This window comes from Anoplopoma fimbria, chromosome 24 (assembly GCF_027596085.1).
Source record: "Anoplopoma fimbria isolate UVic2021 breed Golden Eagle Sablefish chromosome 24, Afim_UVic_2022, whole genome shotgun sequence".
NCBI lineage: Eukaryota > Metazoa > Chordata > Actinopteri > Perciformes > Anoplopomatidae > Anoplopoma > Anoplopoma fimbria.
The window spans coordinates 24,246,655-24,268,588 of NC_072472.1; the positions used below are offsets into that span (position 1 = coordinate 24,246,655).

Here is a 21,934-nt window from a genome sequence, read left to right on the forward strand (position 1 = left end):
TTGTTAGCAGATCTCACATCAGTCAGAGTGCACAGTGTGGTAATTATGCAGCAACTGCCTCAAGGCAGGTAGCACTCAGTTTACATTTCTAGGCAGGTAAACCGCAGTTTATATCCAAGTCTAAATATGGGTGAATACTGGATAAAGTCTAATCATATTTATGCACCTCGGGGATTTAGTTAATCTGATCACACACACATCAGGTTGCCATCACTACATGGCCTTGGCAGACAGGTTGGCTGTGACAGCGACTCTGCCCCCCTCCCCCTCGCCAAGCCTGTCAAACTGGGACAACAGTGTTTTAACAATGCACTGTACAACTGCAGCTGTACTCTAATTAGCCTGGAAGAAGTTCACACACACACACACACACACACACACACACACACACACACACACACACACACACACACACACACACACACACACACACACACACACACACACACACACACACACACACACACACACACACACACACACACACACACACAAAACGCACAGCCTGCTGGGAGGGGGATTCCTATGACAGATGGTGGATCGTCCCTCCTGGACAGAGTCTGCTTTTGTCTGAGCCACACCCGTCTACACTTCCACACAATTACCAGACAATTAATAAAGGTAGAGTTGGCAAAAAAAAGGCTATTCACTGAAACAATAGGGGAAAAAAGCTGTGGGTGTTAAATAAACTAGAACCTCTGAGTGATGAAGCTTTCCAACAAGATTAGATCTAATAAAAAGACATTACAATATCGTATGAGAAGTTATTATATAACTATAACATTCTTTATTGAGTGTGAATCCAGTTAAAGAAGCGGTGGATGTCAATGGTGATCAAAGCAACAGTGTTTGTTGTACTAGATTCAAGTGCAATGAGCTGTGTAATGAAGTCAGCTAATCTGTAAGGGATTACAGAGAGCCAGCAGCTCCGTGTTTGTATTGCAGCCTCTCACAACTATCATCTCTGATCTCAATTTTTGAAATCAAACTCTACCTTTTTTGATTTCCCTTCTCCTCTACATTTCCCCCTCCTCAGCCTTTCAGCAGTATTTCTTCTTTCCTTTTTTCTTTAGCCTGAGATTCTTGTTTTTGGACTTTTTTGAGGAAACGTAACGAGCATGTTTTATTAAGACATAGAGACTCCGTGATATATCTGATAATGCAGCACCACAGCCCCTCGCCCATGCGAGCTGGCAGCGCCCAGTTCAGTTGCCATGGCGATGCTGTACCAGATAAAGGTCAAGAAACCACAAAGGAGCTCAGCTTTCTGAAATCTCAAAAACTGCCCTTTTTTTAATACTAAAATCCTCATTGCAGTTGCATCTCACAATGCAGCATCTGCTCACATGTCCCTTAGTAACACAGGTTATTATATGATGCCTAAAATACCAACTATAACACCATAGCAACGCTGAGAAGAGGCACATTAAACATTATAGCTACATGTCAGGTCACCACTGTGCTTGTAACAAGATTGCAAATATAACCTCACGGCTGCATTTAACGTCAATATGAAACGGGAACTGCCTGCATCAGAGCATACAGCTGAACACGAAACATGGCAGGAATGTGGATCTTCCTGATAGCACACAACAAAAACACTGGTTACCTCCATCTTCATTCAAGGTAGCAGCACTCAAACAGCGAAGCTCAGTCGCGGACTCTTCCCAGGCCACTCCCTCTGACACACACCCAGTACACTGCACGCTCCCTTAGTTTACCTTTTACAGCAGATAAAACCCTAATGAACACGCTTGAAGACATTTTCCTAGTGTCGTTATTTATTTATCTCTCTGACTTTGAATAATCCTTTAGTCAATTTGCTCTGGGTTTATTCACTGGACACATAACTGACTTGTTCTGCAATGTATAACAGCACAGTCAAGAGCCACATTATTTATTGTGTGACCCTTTCTTGAATTTATTGGGATGCTGAACCGCACTATGCGGCTGCAGACAGTTTTTTCTCCCTGCAGTCAGAGTTTTAGCAAAACAGCTCCCTGTGTCTGACACTTATTCCACTCTCATAAAGTCTGCCTTTATGACCATGATTTTCAGTGTAGCTTGAGAAGAAATGACTCAAATTGGTGAACACGCCACAAATGCTGCATTTAGAGCAGTGAAGGGTGAATGATCATTCTTCGATATGAATAGTACTTTCTTTCAGTCTTTGCTGTTTCCATTATAGGGCTACCAGCAGACAGTTTACTAACTGTACAGGCCAGGGTTTGTGGATCAATGTAGCTCAACGCGGCTCCAGAAAAATCATCAACATCTTTTTTTCTTTAGCATCAAACATCGCATATACAATTTGACCACAAAAGGTTAACTTCCCCTCAGTTAAAACGACACAACGGCGTCATCCAGAGGAAACATTTAAATGAGGATACAGCATGCTGTTTTTGCAACGCCAGCTTTCGTGCAGTGATGCACTCTGCCAGCATTGCTCCTCTGGGACCACCATACACTCACAAATAAACCATAAGTGCACACACACACACACACACACACACCAGACACACACAAGAACTCCCATCAGCTTGGAGCGGACGGATTTCACATCAAATCCCCAACAGAGACTCGTGGATCTCCGGCCCCCCTTGGTTCTATTTCTGCACATAGAAACTAGGCTAAGAGGAAGGAGAGAATAGCAGCCCAATTTAGCGTGTTGGAGAGAGTCACACAGAGAGAGGAGAGGAGTCATGAGGAGCGTAGAAATAGGTGGGGGCTAAAACCGGGTCAGTCTGGGCTCGATTTGTTTTGCAAAGCATATGTTTCCATTGTTTATATATATATAGTATTTAGATGTGTTTGCATGTTCCCCTTTCCCCTGGTTTTTACTGTGTGTGGATGGAAGTCATTCATTCTGGCAAGAGTGTGACAGGCAGTGGTGAACCGCTCTGCTGATGTGGCCAGATCCTTCCCCTTCATTCCTGCTAAGGGGTGATCCCTTTTCATGTGTCAACCCCATCAGTATAAATAGTCTGGGAGAGGAAGCAAGGGGATGGGGAGGGGGGGTGTAATGAGTGAAGAGAAAGTGCATCTTTTCTGGTCGTTCACGTGACCAATTTTGGGATTTGAGTGCGTGAGAGACAGCAACAGTAAAGGCGCGGGGAGAGTAACAGAGTGCAGAGGCAGGCCGCGCTGCACAGCGTCTCAGACTGCAGCGAGGAGAAAGCTGACCACAAATATGCCCGACTGTGGCCGGCGGGCTCCTGACCGACTGCTCTCCTCCCTTGCCATGTGGCCGCAGTGGGCGGGGGTGCGCTTTTTCCATTCCACTTCCTCTCCCTGCCACACAGAAAGGAAACGTGCTGCAAATGTCTGGGAAACAGTGTAAAACTGCCTGTACGGGATTGTTTTCAGAGCTCCTACAGGAGAATAAAGATCAGCAATAGACGGGGAGTGTGTGAGTGCACGCTAAATCGTCCTGCTTCCCTGTTTGTAACGAGTCGGACGCACATGTAAGACCTTACATAGTCATTCTATTGACAAGCTGAGAGGCTACTGTTTGAAGCCAGAAACAGAGAAATTATCAATATGAGAGTTGAGTCTTGTAGATTAAAGGAACCCTGTAAAGTGTTTGACCACTAGCAGTGTTATGGAGCATGTTCTTACTAGCAAGTCAAGGTGTCACACGCAGAAGGAGGCACACTCTGCACATGTTTTATGAGGATTAAACTGTTGTCAACATGTTTGTTAGACCTCAAGGATACAAAATGTGTTTTGGTGAGAAACACTGTAAAATATTTTTGGTTTGTTGACAAAAAATCTCCAAAAGTGCCCCTTTTAAATACAGCTTATGACTTTGTTGAAGCAGAAAGGATAGTGTGCATTAAGGTTAGGCTGTCACCTTCAGGATATTACACCTGACATTTTCTGTTTTGTTTGCACGTTCTTTCACTTTAGTTGTTCCAGTATGTGACTCAGAACTCGTGGACGTGTTACTCGGAAAGAACTTCCTGCATCATATTTCATTGTCTTCACCTGTAGCAACACACCCACACTAGTGCAAACCCTATTTCCTGCAAACATAACAATTGATTGTCAAACCCACAAATACCTACCATTCAAACACAATAAAAAGTATGTCCACTGCATATAAAAAGTGTTATACCGGTTTCAGTTTGCGTTTATTTTACTTATGTCGCTAACGTTGATGTATGGATATCAAGTCAAGCTAGTGTAAGTGCTTACAGATATATATATATAGACCAATATACCAGGATGAATACATTCGAGTCAGAAGTCCTGCCAGACTTTGAGGATGAATATCCTGTTATTTCAGTGATAAAACCACTATGACATTTGAGACAGCTTTCACTCTAATCTTCTAAATTTGTGACAGCTAAACTGGGCCAAAATCAAATTAAAGGCCTGTAGGTGTGCCAGCCTCACCACTTTGATTAATAGAGCTTTTATTTATTTATTTTTCTTCATCCTAATTTTCTTTCACTAATCAAAAGCTTGAATTCTGCTCGAGGGCCGCGGTCCATTAGTCCCAGCCAGTGCGTGCTAAATATTTGATGGTAGTGGAGAGGATGCATAGTGAAGCATCAAGGGAGCAGACTTAACCTATAGCTCATCAATAATACAACCAGGGCTAGCCCACATGTTCGTATATGAGATAATGCTTTAGATGTATTGGAAAGACATGCAGTGAAGCGAAGCTAAGGTATTTGAGATGAGATGAGACTGTCTGACTGCCAGGGGATCTCCGTGAGCTGCACTCGTTCACACCAGCGTCTCTCAGGAATACTGAACAGCAGTTGAACTCAGCCTTGAATGTGGACCCGGAGGAGTGTGTTTTATGTGGGATTTTGAAAAAAGAGCCACAATAACCAGAGAGAGGCTCAAACTATGTCCCGTTTTATTTAATAGAGAAGTGATATGGATCTATTTTCCCTCTCACAAACGCACAATTTGTCGTGAAAAATGTACGGAATCACATTACAATTCATCCCCTGGGGACCGGGAATGTCTGACATGAAATTTGTTCCAATCTACCTTCTAGATGTAGAGATATTTCAATGGTTAGGTCAAAACTTTGACCTGCTGGTGGCACTAAATTTAAAGTCAGGGGATCACTAAACTTAATAGGATTCTTCCCCTGAGAACATGCATATGGAGCCAAACTTTCATGGCAATCCATCCAATAGTTGTCAAGCTGTTACCGTGAGGACCAAAATGCCGGACCCACCAACTGATGGAATGACCAACAGGATATGAAGGGGTTATGTCAAGGTGGTTGAGTGTAAGCACATGTGCATTTTAAAAACCCTGTCAGTAATACCAGCAGTATTTTTACATAACAGAGTGGAGGATTAAAGTCATTATGTAGTGTTTTCTAATGAGATTCTATTTCTTCTCACTCTCTTTTTTTCATTTCATGATGTGAGGAATCCACTTTGGAGGACATTGAAACGTCTTGTTGCATAATTATCATAAACTGAATGTACAGTGTAGACAGGCTTTCTTACATTGTCTTACTTAATGATGCTCATTGAGACAAGGCGTCTTTAATTATCCAAAGATAAAGCAGCATGCAGTAAAATGCTGCTGATATATTTATTTAAATACTTGATGCTTTACAGATCCGCTTTAAAAAGAATATATGTCTGTGCTCTCGACTTGACACCTGACTCATCTACTTCATCTGACTTCCTCTTGATCCACTCACAGTGTGAGCTGTAAAGCGTAACGATAAGATGTCCACAGGCTGTTGAGCTGACTGTCTAGACTGCAGAGTTGTTTCTCAAAAAAGATAGCGTGCACAGTGACCTTGAGCAGTGCTAAAAACAGAAGAAAATTGGTGAAGATTTGTGTTTTCAGCTCAATTTAGCATCAAACGGCTACAGCACAGCTATCTTCTCTTTATAATCAGAGTGCTTAGGCTCCACAAAATGGAGAATTCAGGGGCAATAGGGGCGCAGCTGGTTCTTTATGACTGATGTGAATGGCATATTATTTTTTAAATCCAAAAATGTTTTGTTTATAGTGAGTTTCTATTTTGTTTTTTCATAAAAATGGTTGAGAATTTGTGAAATTGGAATAAAATCAGTCATACACAATTGTGTGACATATAGGCTCATTATATATCTAATAACAACACAAAAAATAACTTTATATAATACATTTAATATTTAAAACTATAGACATAATGTAGATTTATAGTACTTTATAGCTGTATAAATATGAATGTCAAACGTGTTTTATTCATTTTCAGGTTTGCTCTTGTTTTCCCATCAAAACTACAGCCAGAGAGATCAGACATATAAAAGCATTATCATTCTGAAGCGCTGTCAAGGTGACCTCCTAACGCTGCACACATACTCAAAAGCAATCCTACCAATGGCACTCTCACACTGTGTCTCCATTTACAGGGAAGGCCACTCATTTCCTACTCAATTTTGTCACGGTTATTGGGAGGACAGTTTAGTTTAGGCTGTGGGGTTCATCTTTCACTGTCTCATGAATTAGATATGCATCTCATTACTTCCTCTGCTCTTTCATCAAACACTCTGAGAAACCCAAATATGTCTTTTTGCACAAACTTATATAAAATGACCTCAGAGGACTAATCTTACATGATAAAAAAGTTTGCAACCCCATTTCCAAAACTGAGCCCTAGATCTTTTCAGTCAGGTTTCTCAATCGAGAGTTTGAGTTCTTCTTGGCGTGAGAAAACACACCTTTCTTTCCTCTATGACTTCCTGAACATACCGCGCGTTTCATTAAAGAATGGCCCACATGCCTACAGCACAGTACAGAGCCTCGGGCCCGATGCACTCATTAAACTATAATAAGAAAAATGCACATGAAGCTTTGCACTGGTCTGCTGCTCACATACTCCCATCAACAACCTGAATGACGACTCGGGACAACAGCTGCGGTCTCCTCTCCAAAGCATCGCTTAACATCTAAAGTCCCTCATTTCATGCCACGACGACCACATCCAGCAACAGATTCAGCTTAAAGTAGAATGCATTATATTCAGTGTTAAAAATACATGCAATCAAAGTTGTTGGAGTGGTGTGGTGACAAGCTGCCTGCAGATTTATGCAGTTGAACATGGACCAGTAAACATTTATGGTGCTGAAGAATCAAAAGAACGCTGTAATAACCCTCCTTGGGCAGTGAGGCGTATCCAACCAGTCTGGTGTATCACTGCACTGCAGAAACAAACACCTAAACCCAGCCTGCTATTGTCTCATGAGCAGATATAAACATATCTGCCAATTATTTTCTATTCACAGTTTTCTGTGGTGATCCTGAATAAAAAATCTCCAGCATTTAGCAAAAGTTTTTTTTCCTTGCTTGTAATGTGATAGACAATATTAATTTGAGATAAAAAAAAAGCAGCATTTATTTTCGTTTATGTGCAGCCAGAAAATTAACCCAGATACAAAAGTCTAACTGCCTGCTAATAAACCTGTGCAGCGCGAAATTAGCCAGATTTTAAATGAGAGGCCGGATAAGATAATGTGTAGCTGCCAGCCCAACATTAAGTTTAATACCTGTATATGCCCTTGTGTTGTCCCTGTGAAAGCACTGACGTCTTGGAAACACAAAACCAATGACACATTCTCCTAGGAATTCAATCTTAAGTGTGAAACTCTTACAGCAGAAAAAAGCTAAGGGGTGTGCTTGTGTGTGTGTGTGTGTGTGTGTGTGTGTGTGTGTGTGTGTGTGTGTGTGTGTGTGTGTGTGTGTGTCCACCTCTGACCCAGGGCATCTAAGTCTCTGACAGAGGTCAGCGCCCTCATTCAACCCCGGTTCTTCCCACAAACACAGTAACGCGACCGCCAAACACAGTAATGAAAATCCTGCCGCAATCACATCTAGCTCTGACAACATGACTGATATCCACAAATGAAATCAAAAAAGAGCTGATGAAACATGCAAGGAACGCGCACACACACACACACACACACACACACACACACACACACACACACACACACACACACACACACACACACACACACACACACACACACACACACACACACACACACACACACACACACACACACACACAGACCTTATCCTGGGCCGGTGGCTATAAAAGATTACACAATCCCTGTGCCAGGCTCCAATATTTACTCCATCACATGTAAATGGGGAGGGAAGATTACATTACATTTTTTCTCAACAGGGAAGGCTTTTCAAATATAGTTGCTGTAAATAAGCACTCTGAATATTATTATAGCAGCTGTGAGAGCTTCCAGTAGCTGTGAGCTAATATCACCGCTAGCTGCACGTCTGCTGGTTTGTATCTCATGCTGCGAGCAGGTAAATGTTAGATTACGACTCGCTCAAGAACAACCTGTTAATGTGTCAGAGAAAAATCCAATTTCAGTGTTTCTCAGGACGTTGTGGTTTCATCACTCATAACAAATTCTAAGCTGTTGTTCTGTTGATCAATATTCTCTGTGTGTGTGTGTGTGTGTGTGTGTGTGTGTGTGTGTGTGTGTGTGTGTGTGTGTGTGTGTGTGTGTGTGTGTGTGTGTGTGTGTGTGTGTGTTTCGCAAGGATAAGAAATGGATCGCATCATCTTCTATTTCCATTTCTTCATCGCGTGTATCAGCAGTCTCAGCCACAGCACTGGACTCAGGGGAACATTTGAATATGACCTTCACAACACATAAATCTCACTTTTATTGCTTTGTTTTTTTCTCTTTTTTTGTAAAGATCTCTTGGTGTGTTTGGGCTCGCTGGAGGAGATTGAAATGTGAAATGTAGTCCGAGCAGTAAGAAATTCATTCAGCTGACTAATGAAATAGTCTATGCTTTTGACTTTTTATCTGTATAATAATGCAAAATTATGTAAAAAACAATCCAAAGAAGCTCTGAGACTTCCCTGTTAAAATTTGAGATTATCGTGAGAGATGGAATGCAGGGAGTGAGGATGGCAAATTTTTTCCAAAGGAGGGATGATCTGATTTGACAGAGTGTCAAACACAGCAAAGTGCTCAACACATCTCCAATCTTTCTTCCTTCCTTCCTGCGATCTTGCCGTCTGCCTGAAGAGACAAATTTCAGCTCTTTTTCCAGATATATTGCTCAGATAATGGGACAGGAAGGGTGGGACGTCTTTTTTAACATTGGGGCTAATTGCAACTGGGTGTTTTGGATAGGGCTGAGGGAGACTGGGAGAATCCCGCTGCCTTCTGCTCAGGACTCATCTCGCTGTCACTCCAACATGTCTTAAAAGCTGAAGTTGTAAGATACTGTGTTTATCTCAGGGCTGTAATCCTTAAGCAAACTTGTAGGTGGGGGACACAACACCAAAGAAAACACCTCCGCCCTGTCCTTATGCCCACACACGCTCCTCTAATGACAAAGAGGAGGTCAGCGATTATCAGGCAAGCACTCACCTCCACGTGTCAAAGATCAACAGGCGGCTTGAGCAAGCACCGCCGTCTTTTACAGGTCGACTCATCAAGCTACTGGAAGTTAGAAGATAAGTACCAGTTAAGAAGTAAAATGATAAGAAAAAAGGCACTGTTTGTTGAAAGAGCCACTCAAAGTCTTGCCTGATGTTGGATTTTATTGATAACATGAGGTGTGGCTTCGCTCTAAATGGATGTAGGGCAAAGGTTTTCAAAGTCTGACACAAGGAATAGAGACAACTGCCAATTGGCTGAGTTGTGACTCAGAGATGGAGAACGCTGCTGGATTCAAATTGCAGCAAACAGGCACAAGGGTTTTAAAGTAAACCCTGGTCGGAGCTGGCCTATGCTACACTATGTTTGGCCAGTTTGAGAGGCGGGTCTCAGCGAACAGTCAATAGCCTCAATGAGCTGGTGAGCAGGCCATATTAATAGGCCCAACCACAACACCTAACTTCCTGTTGTTTCTAGAACACCGGGGTGACGTCCCTGTCACCTCAAGAAATGTTCTCATCTCTCGTCTCTCCTGTCAACTCAGACCTCTGGTCTTTAGCGTGGGCAACACAGAGTAAAAATACCCTCTCCAGAATGCAGCACATGTAATGGCCTCATAGCTGTGATGAGTGATGTCGGATGCAAGGTTGGGGCGATGCCAAAATAACAGCTGTACGGAGGGGAAGGGTCGCAGCAAAGTGACCATCAGCAGAGCCATGAAGCGATGCGTTCAGAGCAGAGGGAGGTCACAGGGGCGAAAGCTGCTGCGAGGGAAGTGAGTCTGCTTGATGGTGAAATCTGGTGTAGCCACATGAAGGGGCCTGCACTGTCTGGCAGAGAAAGAAACTCTCGTCTAATTCCACCAGTTACTATTACAGACGTCGGCTAAATCGGAGCCTAAAGAACACACAGACTGTTTTCTCACAGCAGCAGGAATGGCACACCAGGATATAGACATAAAGAGATTAGTGGGATATCTGTGGGAAACCAGTCTGGAAAAGACCACTTGGTAGGATATCATGTAATTGTTCCATTTAACATCTGTTCAATAGCGTCAATATTTTGCTGTCAACAGTGAAATAAAAGATTTTGAAACATACCGCATTAGTGATGTCTTTGAGAGAGATGTTTCATACTTTAGTGCTGTTTGTCTAATTGGAAACGGCTCCACATCAGATGGAAAAATCATGGGAAGAAAGACGCAGTAACCCTATAAAGTGAATTACTAGAAGCCCTTCCATCTTTTTAATGCATCTGCTGTTGTTTGGGGACCTTTTAATGTGAACGCTATAAAAGGAGAGTGTTTGAAATAGGGAGAAGAGTGAAGGGTGAAACAACCAACACTTAAACCCCAAAGCAACTTGAGCATGGCCCATGCAGCCTCTCACACAGTTTAGTAGTGAGGAGACACTTCCTGCGTGTCTCATCCTGACATATTCCGCTGCAACACTTCATGTTACTGAGAAGATCTGCGGTGCTTCTTCCGGCAGACATAGTTTTTTGACTTTATTCCCAAATGTCACAGACACCTACACTGTCTTCACTTCTCTTCCTCTCTAGCCTCTGTGGAACTGAAAGTGGTGCACTTTTTTTCAACTTTGTGCACTTCCACCCCAGAAATGGCGCTTAATGTTGTGACAACAGACAGGAAAACATGTAGGAGACCGAAAATAAGCTCAGCATCTCCCCTGCGACTGCTTGATGAGGAAATGCTAATGCAGAGGAATGGCTTATGTGGACGGTGATAATGAGGAGCCACAAAGGAAGTGGACAAAAGCTATGAGGAATTAATCTGCATAGCCTGTCAGACTGGATGGATTGCTACATCTTCCTTGCAGAGCGCCAGACCTGCCCTTAAGAGGATTATTACCAAACGATCATCTGTGTCTGAATGCAAGATGCCAAAAGTTCACATGCAAGGGTCCTGCACTTGTCCAATGGGATGTGACCCTGTTTTGTTTTTTTCTGGTATCCCAGAATGACAGCTTGATTGAGATATCTAAGTTTAAGGAGCCTGGAAGAAGCTCCTAATCTGCAACTCCCCAACATTTCTGTTCCCCACAGATTAGGCTGCTGTCGGTACCCACCAAATTGCCCCATTGTTGGCTGAGAAGGGGGCCACTCTGGGTGCACTCAGGGGGGTGGCTGGAGTCGACACACATCCGAGTTTACTTACCAAGAAGCAAATAACGTTAAGTGCAGAGTGTCTGCCTCCCATATCCTCATATTCTCTGAAGAAACGCTTAATCCCCTCTTTATGATAAGCTGTCGAGAAGCTTGGACTGTCTGCTGTGGGTCTATGCGGAGACCAACACACGGATTTAAGGTTTCAAAGCCACCTCAAATAAATTAAACATGGTGCCCTTGTAAATCTCAGGGCTCCTATGCACTCTAAAAAGCAAATGTAATATGAATAACAGTGGCTGTGGTTTTAATGGCGGCTTTCAGGGGCCAGACACAAGTGACCCAACCGGAGCATCGTAACTCATCCAGCTCCACTCCAATCTTCTATGGTCGGATCTCCATCTCATTTCCCTGCACACTGCTATTCTGAAATGCATGGAGCCATCGACCTTATCAGGACACCCTAGAATGTCCCAGATGCTCCTAATTTCTGCCCTGTCTGCTTCACAGACAGTCGTAAAAACGAGAACAGGCTTCTGAAGGAGCACTCCTGGTCAGCCTGAACAGCTGAGCCTGAAGTCACACTCACTGAATATAGCTGACTTGTCTTTCTTTACACATGGATTTGGACCATAAGTGTGTTGGAAACAGATACCTGTCAGACAAACAGATCTTTGCCAATTCCAAAACATAGAAATAGAGAAATTGGCGAAATGTTATCTGCCTGCAGCCCTTTGATGATCAAGATTTGAACCCACCGCATTTCAGGAGTGAACCAGATTTTCAAAATGCATTTTAAAAAGGGTGGTAAGCACAGTTTAAGGGATGGAGAAGTGTAAATGTATTAATTTGCTTACATTACAGTTAATTGACTCCCTGTTATGAATTTGAAGGATGACACAATCAATATTAAGATTGTTTTTCACTCATTCTAATGCCATACTGAGATATAAAAACTCTCCAATATGCAGCTCAAGTCTCAAACAGTTACTTTGTTTCGCAGCCATCCCTCCCCACATACTGGTGGCATTAAATATTCAAGTCTTGTAAAAAACGGATTGGCAGATCATCTATAAAATCCAGAGCTAAACAACATCTCATAAAAATGAAAGAGTCGTTGCGACTTCTTTCTTCTTTTGTGGTGCTCACCATCATCTTGGAAAAGTCAAGCGTTGGAATCATAAACTTCAGTTTGTATGCTGTGGTTTTTTTTTTATTAACGTGTGTGTGGCTTCACCTCTGACACTGGGGATCAACAGAATAGATCCACGTCTTTGACGCTGCTGCTGTGCATTGGTTTGTGCAATTTTCCCATCATTGTTGTGGAGCAGAATAGCCCCGGTGTCTGGAATGGTCACCCTCTGTCTCTGTGACAATGATCCACACACACTACAGTAATGGCTGTTGGTACAAAGACCTTTTGACGTCGAGGGGGCGGGGGGGAGATCAGCATCGCTCGGGCTCAGCCCTCATTCTGCGTCCAGCTCCCTCTGACTGCCTGCCACTGCAGCAGCCGGCCCCTCCCCTCACTACTCCCCTCTCTCATTCAACCCCTCTTGAAATGGTGGGGAGAGTCTTTTCTAGTGTGTGTGGGTGTGTGTGTGTGTGTGTGTGTGTGTGTGTGTGTGTGTGTGTGTGTGTGTGTGTGTTTGTTCTTTCTGTGGGTGTGCACTCATGCCAGCTTAATTGACATTAAGATCTATGAGTTTTGGGTACCTGCTGCTGTAGAAAGAGAACAAGGAAGCTGGAGAAGCGGAAAAGCAGAGGGATTAGAAAGGACAAGAGGGGACAGAGAGCTGACGGGAGATCGCGTCCGAGGTGGTGAAAATGGAAAGCGGACAAATTGATACTTAATTTCACTTAGAGCAATGTAATAAGCTCAGAAATGACATCAGGAAAAGACAGGATTTAAGACTAATGTCCCATTTTTACAATCAGTAAAATCTCAAATGTAGCTCACAAAGCAGGAGAGGAGAGAACAGCTTGGAGAGAGAAGGAAGGAGAATGGCAGATCAGTTCATGCTGTATGTATTAGTTGTGTTGGATGCGCATGGTCGCTGGTCCTCTTTCTACGAGGGAGCGCCTTATAAGCCGCCCATGCATAATGCAAATCGTCCCAGCTAGTGTATAGGTGGCAGGGACGGGAAGGGACAGGGACCCCTCTGCACCGCATGCACTGAGCACTGCCTCTCCCCACCAGGGTGAGCCCGGGCTGCTGCAACCACCCTCCTCTTCCCAACCCCATCATCCTGCGCTCCCTTCCTCCTCCCTGTTTCCACTTTCTCCTCTTATCCCTTCAGTCTCCCTCATCCTCCTGCCACAGCACGGCAAGCAACAAATAGTGGCTGCATCATGATGGAGAGGACGGAGGAGAATAGAGTGGGTTTTTTTTTTTTGCTATCCCCTTAATGAGGGGTTTCCTCTGATCAAAGCACGAGGAGGCGCATCCATGACTGAGGATGAGGATATGGCTTCTCATCTATCTGCTTTGACCGAGTGCTGCTTGAAGATTGCTAAGATTAGATTCGCCCTCCCATCATCACATTCTTGGTTCTAGGTTAGGCAGCTAAAGCCGTCCCGCTGTAATGATCGCTCAGGTGCCCAAGGGTGTGTAGCGTGACTCTTTACAGACCGGACCTGAAGCCCTCAGGATGATGAGCCGCAGGCATGTGGCTACTTAGAGTGTACACATTGTTCCGTTTGGATTAGCCACTCCTTCTCTCTGCCAGGGGCTACTGAGTGAAATTACACCACTACTATCCCCCTGATTTATCAATTTCAGAAATCTTGATGCAAGATATGCTTTGCTATAGATAATGGGTGAGGAGGTAAAAAAAATAAATGATTCTCAAGCAGACTTCTGTTGTGTGACTGTGTCGTGTAAGAGAATCAATAGAAACTTGCACTTTAAACAGGAAGGGATCTCTTTGTACAGAAGAGTCTACTCTCTCCCCCATGAACACGCTTCCCTCCATTCTCCATGCTGCAGCAATAATGTTAACCCATTCACTGCCAAAGTCTGATGGACAAGCCTTGATAAATACTGTAGTAACCAAATAATGGTAAAAGTAAGATGCCCGCAGAGTCCTTGACTATAACAATAGGTTACACAATTATTGCTTTGTGAGGAATCCATAATAATCAACTAAAATCAAATACATTTATGGTGTGAGTCTACCAACTGGACTTTTTTAATAATATGATTCTGCCCGGCCTTTTTCTTGCAATATTTTAACAGGAAAAAAAACATTTTGCTCTACAAAATCTCCACCTCATCTCACTGTGCTCTGCTCTTGACTTTAAACATATATGATTGGTCATCTTAGTTATCGATCAGGTCGATCATTTGGCTCATTCAAATGCACTTGTCACCTTTTTACCATGCTCTAAGACACAAGCTTGATTTCCACAAGCTTGATTTCCATCCGTACCCAGTGTTTAAATAAACCATGCTGTGGATCTGAGCTATAGTGAGGAAATGCGGACACTTGAGTGAAACGCCCACATGGGCTTACAGAACACACTAATAGATGATGGACTAAAAGAACTAATGACCTATCTCTCTCTCTCTCTCTCTCTCTGTCTCTCTCTCTCTATCTCTCTCTCTCTCTCTCTCTCTATGTCTCTCTCTCTCTCTCTCTCTCTCTCTCAGTCTCTCTCTCTCTCTGACTCTCACACTCTCTCTCTCACTCTCTCTCTCTATGTCTCTCTCTCTCACTCTATACTCTCTCTCTCTCTCTCTCTACATCTCTCACTCACTCTCTCTATGTCTCTCACTCTCTCTCTCTCTCTACACATCTCTCTCTCTCTCTCAATTCTAATTTACAGTCACACAACACACACACACACACACACACACACATCACACACACACACACACACACACACACACACACACACACACACACACACACACACACACACAGCATGCAGTCATCACGTATGGAAAGAGATGATCTCCTTAATTGATCCATCTGCAATTAACTATCAGCCCCCTATAAATACCCAGCACAGCCCTACATGTTCTCACTTATAGAAGCCAAGTGATTCACCCACCACCACAACCTCTTCACAGAAGGGTAAAGCCAGGCAGTCACTCACCGGCTACAGTGTATCTATCCATGTAATTGAGGACGTTCCCAAAGCTGAGGATCCCGGCGGCGGCGGCAGGGGAGCGGCATCGGAGCAGCGCGGCGCGGAACTTCTGTCCCGGTCTGCAGGACGGGTCCGGTCTGCAGGTGGACCGGTTCGGGTGGAGCTCCACGGAGGGCTTGATTGCTGGACTCATGCTGCCGGACAGTGTTCGCACCTCGTCCGAGCTGCTGCAGCCTTCGATGTCACATCCATCGCTCTCCACACACATTGTGTGGCACGAATGATCCAGTGCAGAGAAGGAGAGAGAGGAGAGAGAGGAGTTCAAGGAGCAGAGATGCTCTGTGGTTCCTGCAGGAGTTGTGCTGGAGTCGCTCTCCTCGGGATCATGTTCTTCTAGCTGTGCTCTCCTTAGGATTCTTTTTTCTCTGAGTAGTAGTCCACACAGTGAGTGCTGTGGAGCAGGAGGTGTGACCCTCTGAGAGCTCCTCCCACCTGAACCCCGCAGCGAATGATGGAGCACCTGATCCTGTGCTGCAGGAGAACCGGAGAGGAGAAGCTTCTTTATTTAAGGAAGCTGACCGAGGTGGAACACGGGTGTGACTTCATTTATCTGTAGGATTGTTTTTGTATTTATTGAATAGGGATCTTTCACATGTTTTTATTGGAGCAGTCTGGCTGCTGACTAGGTGAACATGACCCACTATGTATAGGCTTCTAATACAAGTAGGTCACTTAAGTATGTTAAATATACACATTTAGACAGGGGCGCCGAAAAGGGGGGGTAAAGGAGACGGATTCTAGGGGCCCATGATGGAGGGGGGCCCAGAGAGGCCCCTAATGATGATGAAATTATAATACAGAAAAAATAAGTTCTACTTAAATGATGAGAAATCATATATGGCCATTTTGTATTCTGATGGCGTTTTTGTTTTTGCTGAGATTTTTTTCTCTCCACTGATTATAATTGCTATTTTTTCATGGAAGAGTTTATTTCCAATTTAAGAATCAGTGGTGCAGCAAATAAATGACTCAAAATGAATTCCATTGTATTCAGAGTGCTCAGTTCTTCCCCTACTGTACATGTCAACTGTCATGCTGTTCTTCTTTCACAAATATGGTAATGATAGTCAAAAATACCATTAAAATGCATAATTGTATGTAAAATAGCATCAAAAAATTTTGCCGCTGTGTTGGGGGCCCTGTAAAGATTCTTTTCATGGGGCCCAAAATCCCTAGCGGCGCCCCTGCATGTATCTATAGGATTATTTTTGTATTTATTTAATAGGGATCTTTCACATTGTTTTATTGGAGCAGTCTGGCTGCTGACTAGGTAAACATGACCCACTATTTATAGGCTTCTAATACAAGTAGGTCACTTAAGTGTGTTAAATATACACATTTAGATATAAAAGGTTCCAATTAAATCTCAGGGTTTATTTGTATGTTTTGGTTTATATTTATTTTTCTCTCCATCTGAAATGTACAATTTCTGATCAAAGACAGCATATCAAAGATTAAGTTAAATCATCTTATTTTATAGAGCAACAACATATGTTGACCAGTGTGCTCCACAGACTGATTTCATTATTTGATTAATGATGACAAACAAATAAAAACAAGTGAATCAACACAAGTGTCTAATATAAGACCATAACAACACATTGAAAAAAATGGAGGGTAACATCCAATTGTGAGTGACAAACTAAGGCACTCAACAACAGGGATAAAGCAATCTGAATGTGTAATAGGTAAGATAAGGATTTGTGGAAACCAGTTAATGATTTAATTTCACCTTAACAGACAGGAAGGAGTTTGCAAGTGATCTAATCTGGTTCTGGCAGGGGAGTTGATTTGTTAATCAAATGTTAAACCAGCAGCAAAGATAACACAGAGATTACTTAGTTTACATTCAATGGCAGACACCCACGAGTGTTGATTGTGTTGTTGGAGTAGATTAATGGGATATAAAAGGGACAGCTCACCCCAAAATCAAAGGTACATTTTTTTCCTCTTACCTGTAGTGTTGTTTATCGGTCTATGTTGTTCTGGTGTGAGTTTTGGAGGTATCGGCATTAGAGATGTCTGCCTTCTCTCCAATATAATGAAGCTATGCTTCACAGATACTTTCTGGTACACAACCATATACACAGGGAGGGTTTACTGGTCTCCCTTTGTGTGTGCTTTAGTTGAGATTGAAGATGCAGTTATTTGATGTTTTATTGTTCATTATATTATGATTTAAGGATTTCATTTCTGATCTTCTTCTTGATTCTTCTGAACAATTAAATAAAACAAGAAACCTTTTTCATAGTTTTTATGTTCACGTCTGACAAATGTTTCACCACTGCAACAGTATTTTTGTTGTTTTGTATGTCCAACTAACTAACTAAATATGTGTCTTCAACCTTTTTATTGTGGGTTGAGTTAATGCATTATCCTTGCATAATAGGCTGTATTGATTACTGTAGAAAGGACATCACATTGCTTTTATGAATTAAGATGTCTGGTCAGGTGAACAGGAATTGCTGTCAAGGTGTATGAAAATGAAATAAAGAAAACCCCCACATACTGGGCTTTCCCACCACTCACATTTAGCTCTGACAGAAGTGCAATAGACACTGAACAGTTACCGACCACTGAAGCTTTCACGTCATTTTACTGTTGGACGCAACGTGTCATATATTCCCTTTTGAATGTGGAACCAGGAGTATTACTCCAATGGGGATTCCACTACACATTACATAATCAACATAACAGTAACAACCACACAACCTCTCTGAGGTCTAAGCCGTACTTGTGCACTGTATTCATGGCATTGAGAATGTGTCTGTACTCATGGTACTCCATTGTTTAATAAAGCAGAAATGAGAGTTCTGATGCAGCGTTATCATGCATCCTAAACTCACATGAATCTTGTCATGTGGAGGCAGATATCATCAAGACTCTAAAGTTAGAATAGTGAAATAATAATGATAATAATCAATCAGAGTGACATGAGTGAAAATGTAACTGACACAGTTATTACACAGTAATTCACAGATGTTCAAACCTTCTACATTTATCTCCTGGTAATTGAAAAACACCAAACTTCAGGCCTACATCTATAAGTTGGTGAAAATAACATTTAAAATAACAAACAATAAAAAATAAAATAACATTTGTCATTGGTGAGAAATGTTATTTGAGAGAATTCTACCCATTACTACAAGTCGGGGCATTTTTGCGCTCTGCTCATCAATCTCAATCTCCTCTGCTGGGTTCTGCACAGCACACATTTAGAAAATGTTAACACAAAAGACAACAGCGGTAGTTTAAACTGGAGGATGCTGACGTTACTTTTCACTCCCCAGCATAAGCAGACCTCTTAGAGCAAAGTTCTGCACCAAAACATTTTCTTGAAAATTGATTTGCAGCTGAAAAATTAAAAACACTTAACATAAAAAAGTAAATGTGTTGTCTGCAAGCAACGAAGTTGACCATTCATTAGCCACATTTACTTGTAAACAACCAGTTCATCACAACAAGCTGTTCGGGGCACAGCGGTGAGACTGAACAGAGCAGTCACGCTGGATGAATCCTGCTGTTGGACATGCTTGTCTGAGGCATTCCTGGTGGTTACAGAATAAATCTAGAGGAGGAAATCATCTGGTTCTGTTAAGAAAAAATAAACACAATGCAACTGGCTCAGATCTGACAGTTTCAGCGTTTCTGTACTCATCTGACAGCCGCCAGTGTCCCCAACTTAATTACAGTCTGTGTCAGAGAAGTTATAGAAAGCCTTTGTTCTCTCATACAGTTTGGATATATCGCCCTTGGTTGATTCTACTGGGAGACAGTTTTCAACTAATTACAATGACTGGTTTAAATACCACTGATGGAGGTGACAATGCACATTGTGTTGTTTGTCTGACATGAAATATTGCTGGGTATTCACACCTCAGTGAATCTTCACTGGGAATGAGGAGAATGAGCTTTTATTTCTGAATGGCTGGGACAGGTCCAATCCTGCATGCAGATGAGTGTTTCTGGGCCATCTGTGTTCTGTCAGACACGAGCCAAACATCTCCAGCTAATTGTTGGACTATTCCAATGTGTATTTTGACTTTGCCAAGACAGGAGTCCCAAATCGCCCTCAACTAAATATCGCCGAAAAGCAGAGAGTCTAGGGAATTTTATAATTATGAACAGAGACTTACTGGAAGGAGTTTGAACGGAAAGGTGTGAGGCAGAGTGGGTGTTGATTTAGCACGAGTGCAGAGTTCAGTGTGTGAATGTACGGTGGGCGTGCTGAGGGGGGCATTCCTGACAAGTGCAGTTTAATTTCGCTGAAAAAGCCAGAGGGGACATTGGCCAAGAGGCTCTTGTTCCAGGTGAACTGGGTTGTCTGTTAAAAGCAGACAGCCTAATAACCTGAAAGTGAAATTAGGCCAATCTTTTCGCAGTGTTTAGAATACTGAAAGGCTAAACAAAATCTGGGAAGGAGGTAGCAGATTAAGAAGAATCCTGGCATTCGTTTGGGAGAAGACTGAGCTCTCGTCTGGCTCTGCTCTGCAGGCGTTTGGCATTGCAAGGGCATCAGATTTGAGGACTGAAGGCACTCGCACAAACTGAGTCGACCTGCATTGTCTTATTTAGACGGAAAAGTTCTGCCAGCGAAACCTAAAGCCCCCCTCATGGCGTTTGTTTTGCAGAACTAGTTTCAAAGCAATCATCCACTTGCTTCCCAATAACTTTGATGTCTGAAAATCCCCTCGGTTTTCAATCCGGAAAGTATGATGCAAACAGTGCAGCCTGGCAGACTCGGCAGAGAACGATTCAAGTGATAGTGACAAGAATTGCTTTTGTAGCGCCGCACGCTGACATCCAGGAAAAGAAGATGCAGGAAAAGAGACGAGGGCCAAACCAACCAGAGGTCTCACGCGGAGGGCTTAGGAGGGTTGTTCCTGTCCCCCCCTCTGGAGCCCCCACCTTCTCCTCCTCATTCTTTGGGATGTGTTTGATATGCTGCTCATGTCTGTGGGACCCTGTGTGTTTTTCCATCGTGCAGAATGGCTTGGTGGACCAGGGACCTATCTCTCGCGTTTTTCTGCTATGTGGCCCGGAGCCACTGAGTCACTGCCCCGGCCTTCCTTCCTGTCTCAACTCAGGGCCGAGCCTGCGGTGCAGGATGGGAGATAACCTGCTAATCGCTGCGCCCAGCGGCTGCAGGACGATAAGGCCGACTCCTTCTGCGTTCCAACACGTGGCTGCCAATAAAGTTTAAATGTCCCAAGCGAAACATGTGTCTATCAGCTGTGTGCATATCAGCTGGTAAACACGTCTCCACCTCTTTGAGATCACAGAGTTCACAAAAAGAAAATCTCACTCCACTAAAGTAGATTTCTGTAATTTGTTTTTAACTAATGAAAATGGAGGTTTGATGGAGTGCTGTATTTGACTCTTATCAGGTCAGTAATGGGGTTAACTTGTATATGGACAACTTGTCCAGGCAGTTAAATGCATGTAAACTGTTTATGGTTTTTGGTTTTCTCATCATGCATATGATTTGGCGCTTTTGGTCTTCATCAGTTACAACTAATCCCTCCAAATTTTTCATAATATGTAATTGGTAGTGATCGTTTTCATCTGATTGCTGCTGTCTTTAATGTGTGTAAATATCTATTTTTCACTTTTGCCTCTGTGAACTATCGCTCTGGAAATAAATGTAGATTGAAATGAATAAACAAAATGTTCCGCAATTAAAACAATCAAGGAACTTTTCAAATACAGTATTCACACACCAGTTAAATATGCGCATTTCCCCTTCCTGTACCAAGTTTCCCTGAGTACACTGTGTACGTTAAAGATCCAGGAAGGAGAGAATGAGCCGCCCTCCACGACATTTGACTCAACTGAGGAAAAAACAAGCAGTTGTACGTTGGTGTTCTCCAATCATTCTTCTCATGGAGATGAGGTGTTTTAATGGAGAACATTTTTTACATCTAACATCAGTCTCCTTTGCAAGAAAATGCACATCTATTTTGAAGCATCTCCTTCACAATATCCTTTTGGTGTAGAATGTATTATGTCTCAAATCATACTGTATATCCAGTTGTCTGGCCACGTTTTAGTTCAACTCACTGACTCGCACATCTTCTGCAATTGTTCCAGCCTTGGGCGAGAAATGAACTCTTTCCATATCTATTGACCCATGTCGACAATTCATACAATTGGTGGAAATGGTTATGATCACGCATTGAAGCATCTAACTGGACTCATTTCACACAGACCAGCGAGCAGAAGGGACTGTGGGAGGTCTTACTCCATTCATTCAGCTGATAGCACTA

The 21,934-nt window shown here is 42.9% G+C and overlaps 1 protein-coding gene across 2 annotated transcripts in view; it reads right to left on the reverse strand.

Annotated features, from left to right (window-relative positions):
- Positions 1–16,125, reverse strand: part of spns2 (SPNS lysolipid transporter 2, sphingosine-1-phosphate) — a 61,210-nt gene extending 45,085 nt beyond the window's left edge. For both annotated transcript variants that reach the window (XM_054625984.1, XM_054625985.1), the window contains exon 1: positions 15,615–16,125. In XM_054625984.1, the coding sequence (XP_054481959.1) occupies positions 15,615–15,876 (262 nt within the window). In that variant the 5' untranslated portion in view covers positions 15,877–16,125. The remainder of the gene's footprint in view (positions 1–15,614) is intronic.
- Positions 16,126–21,934: the final 5,809 nt, after the last annotated feature.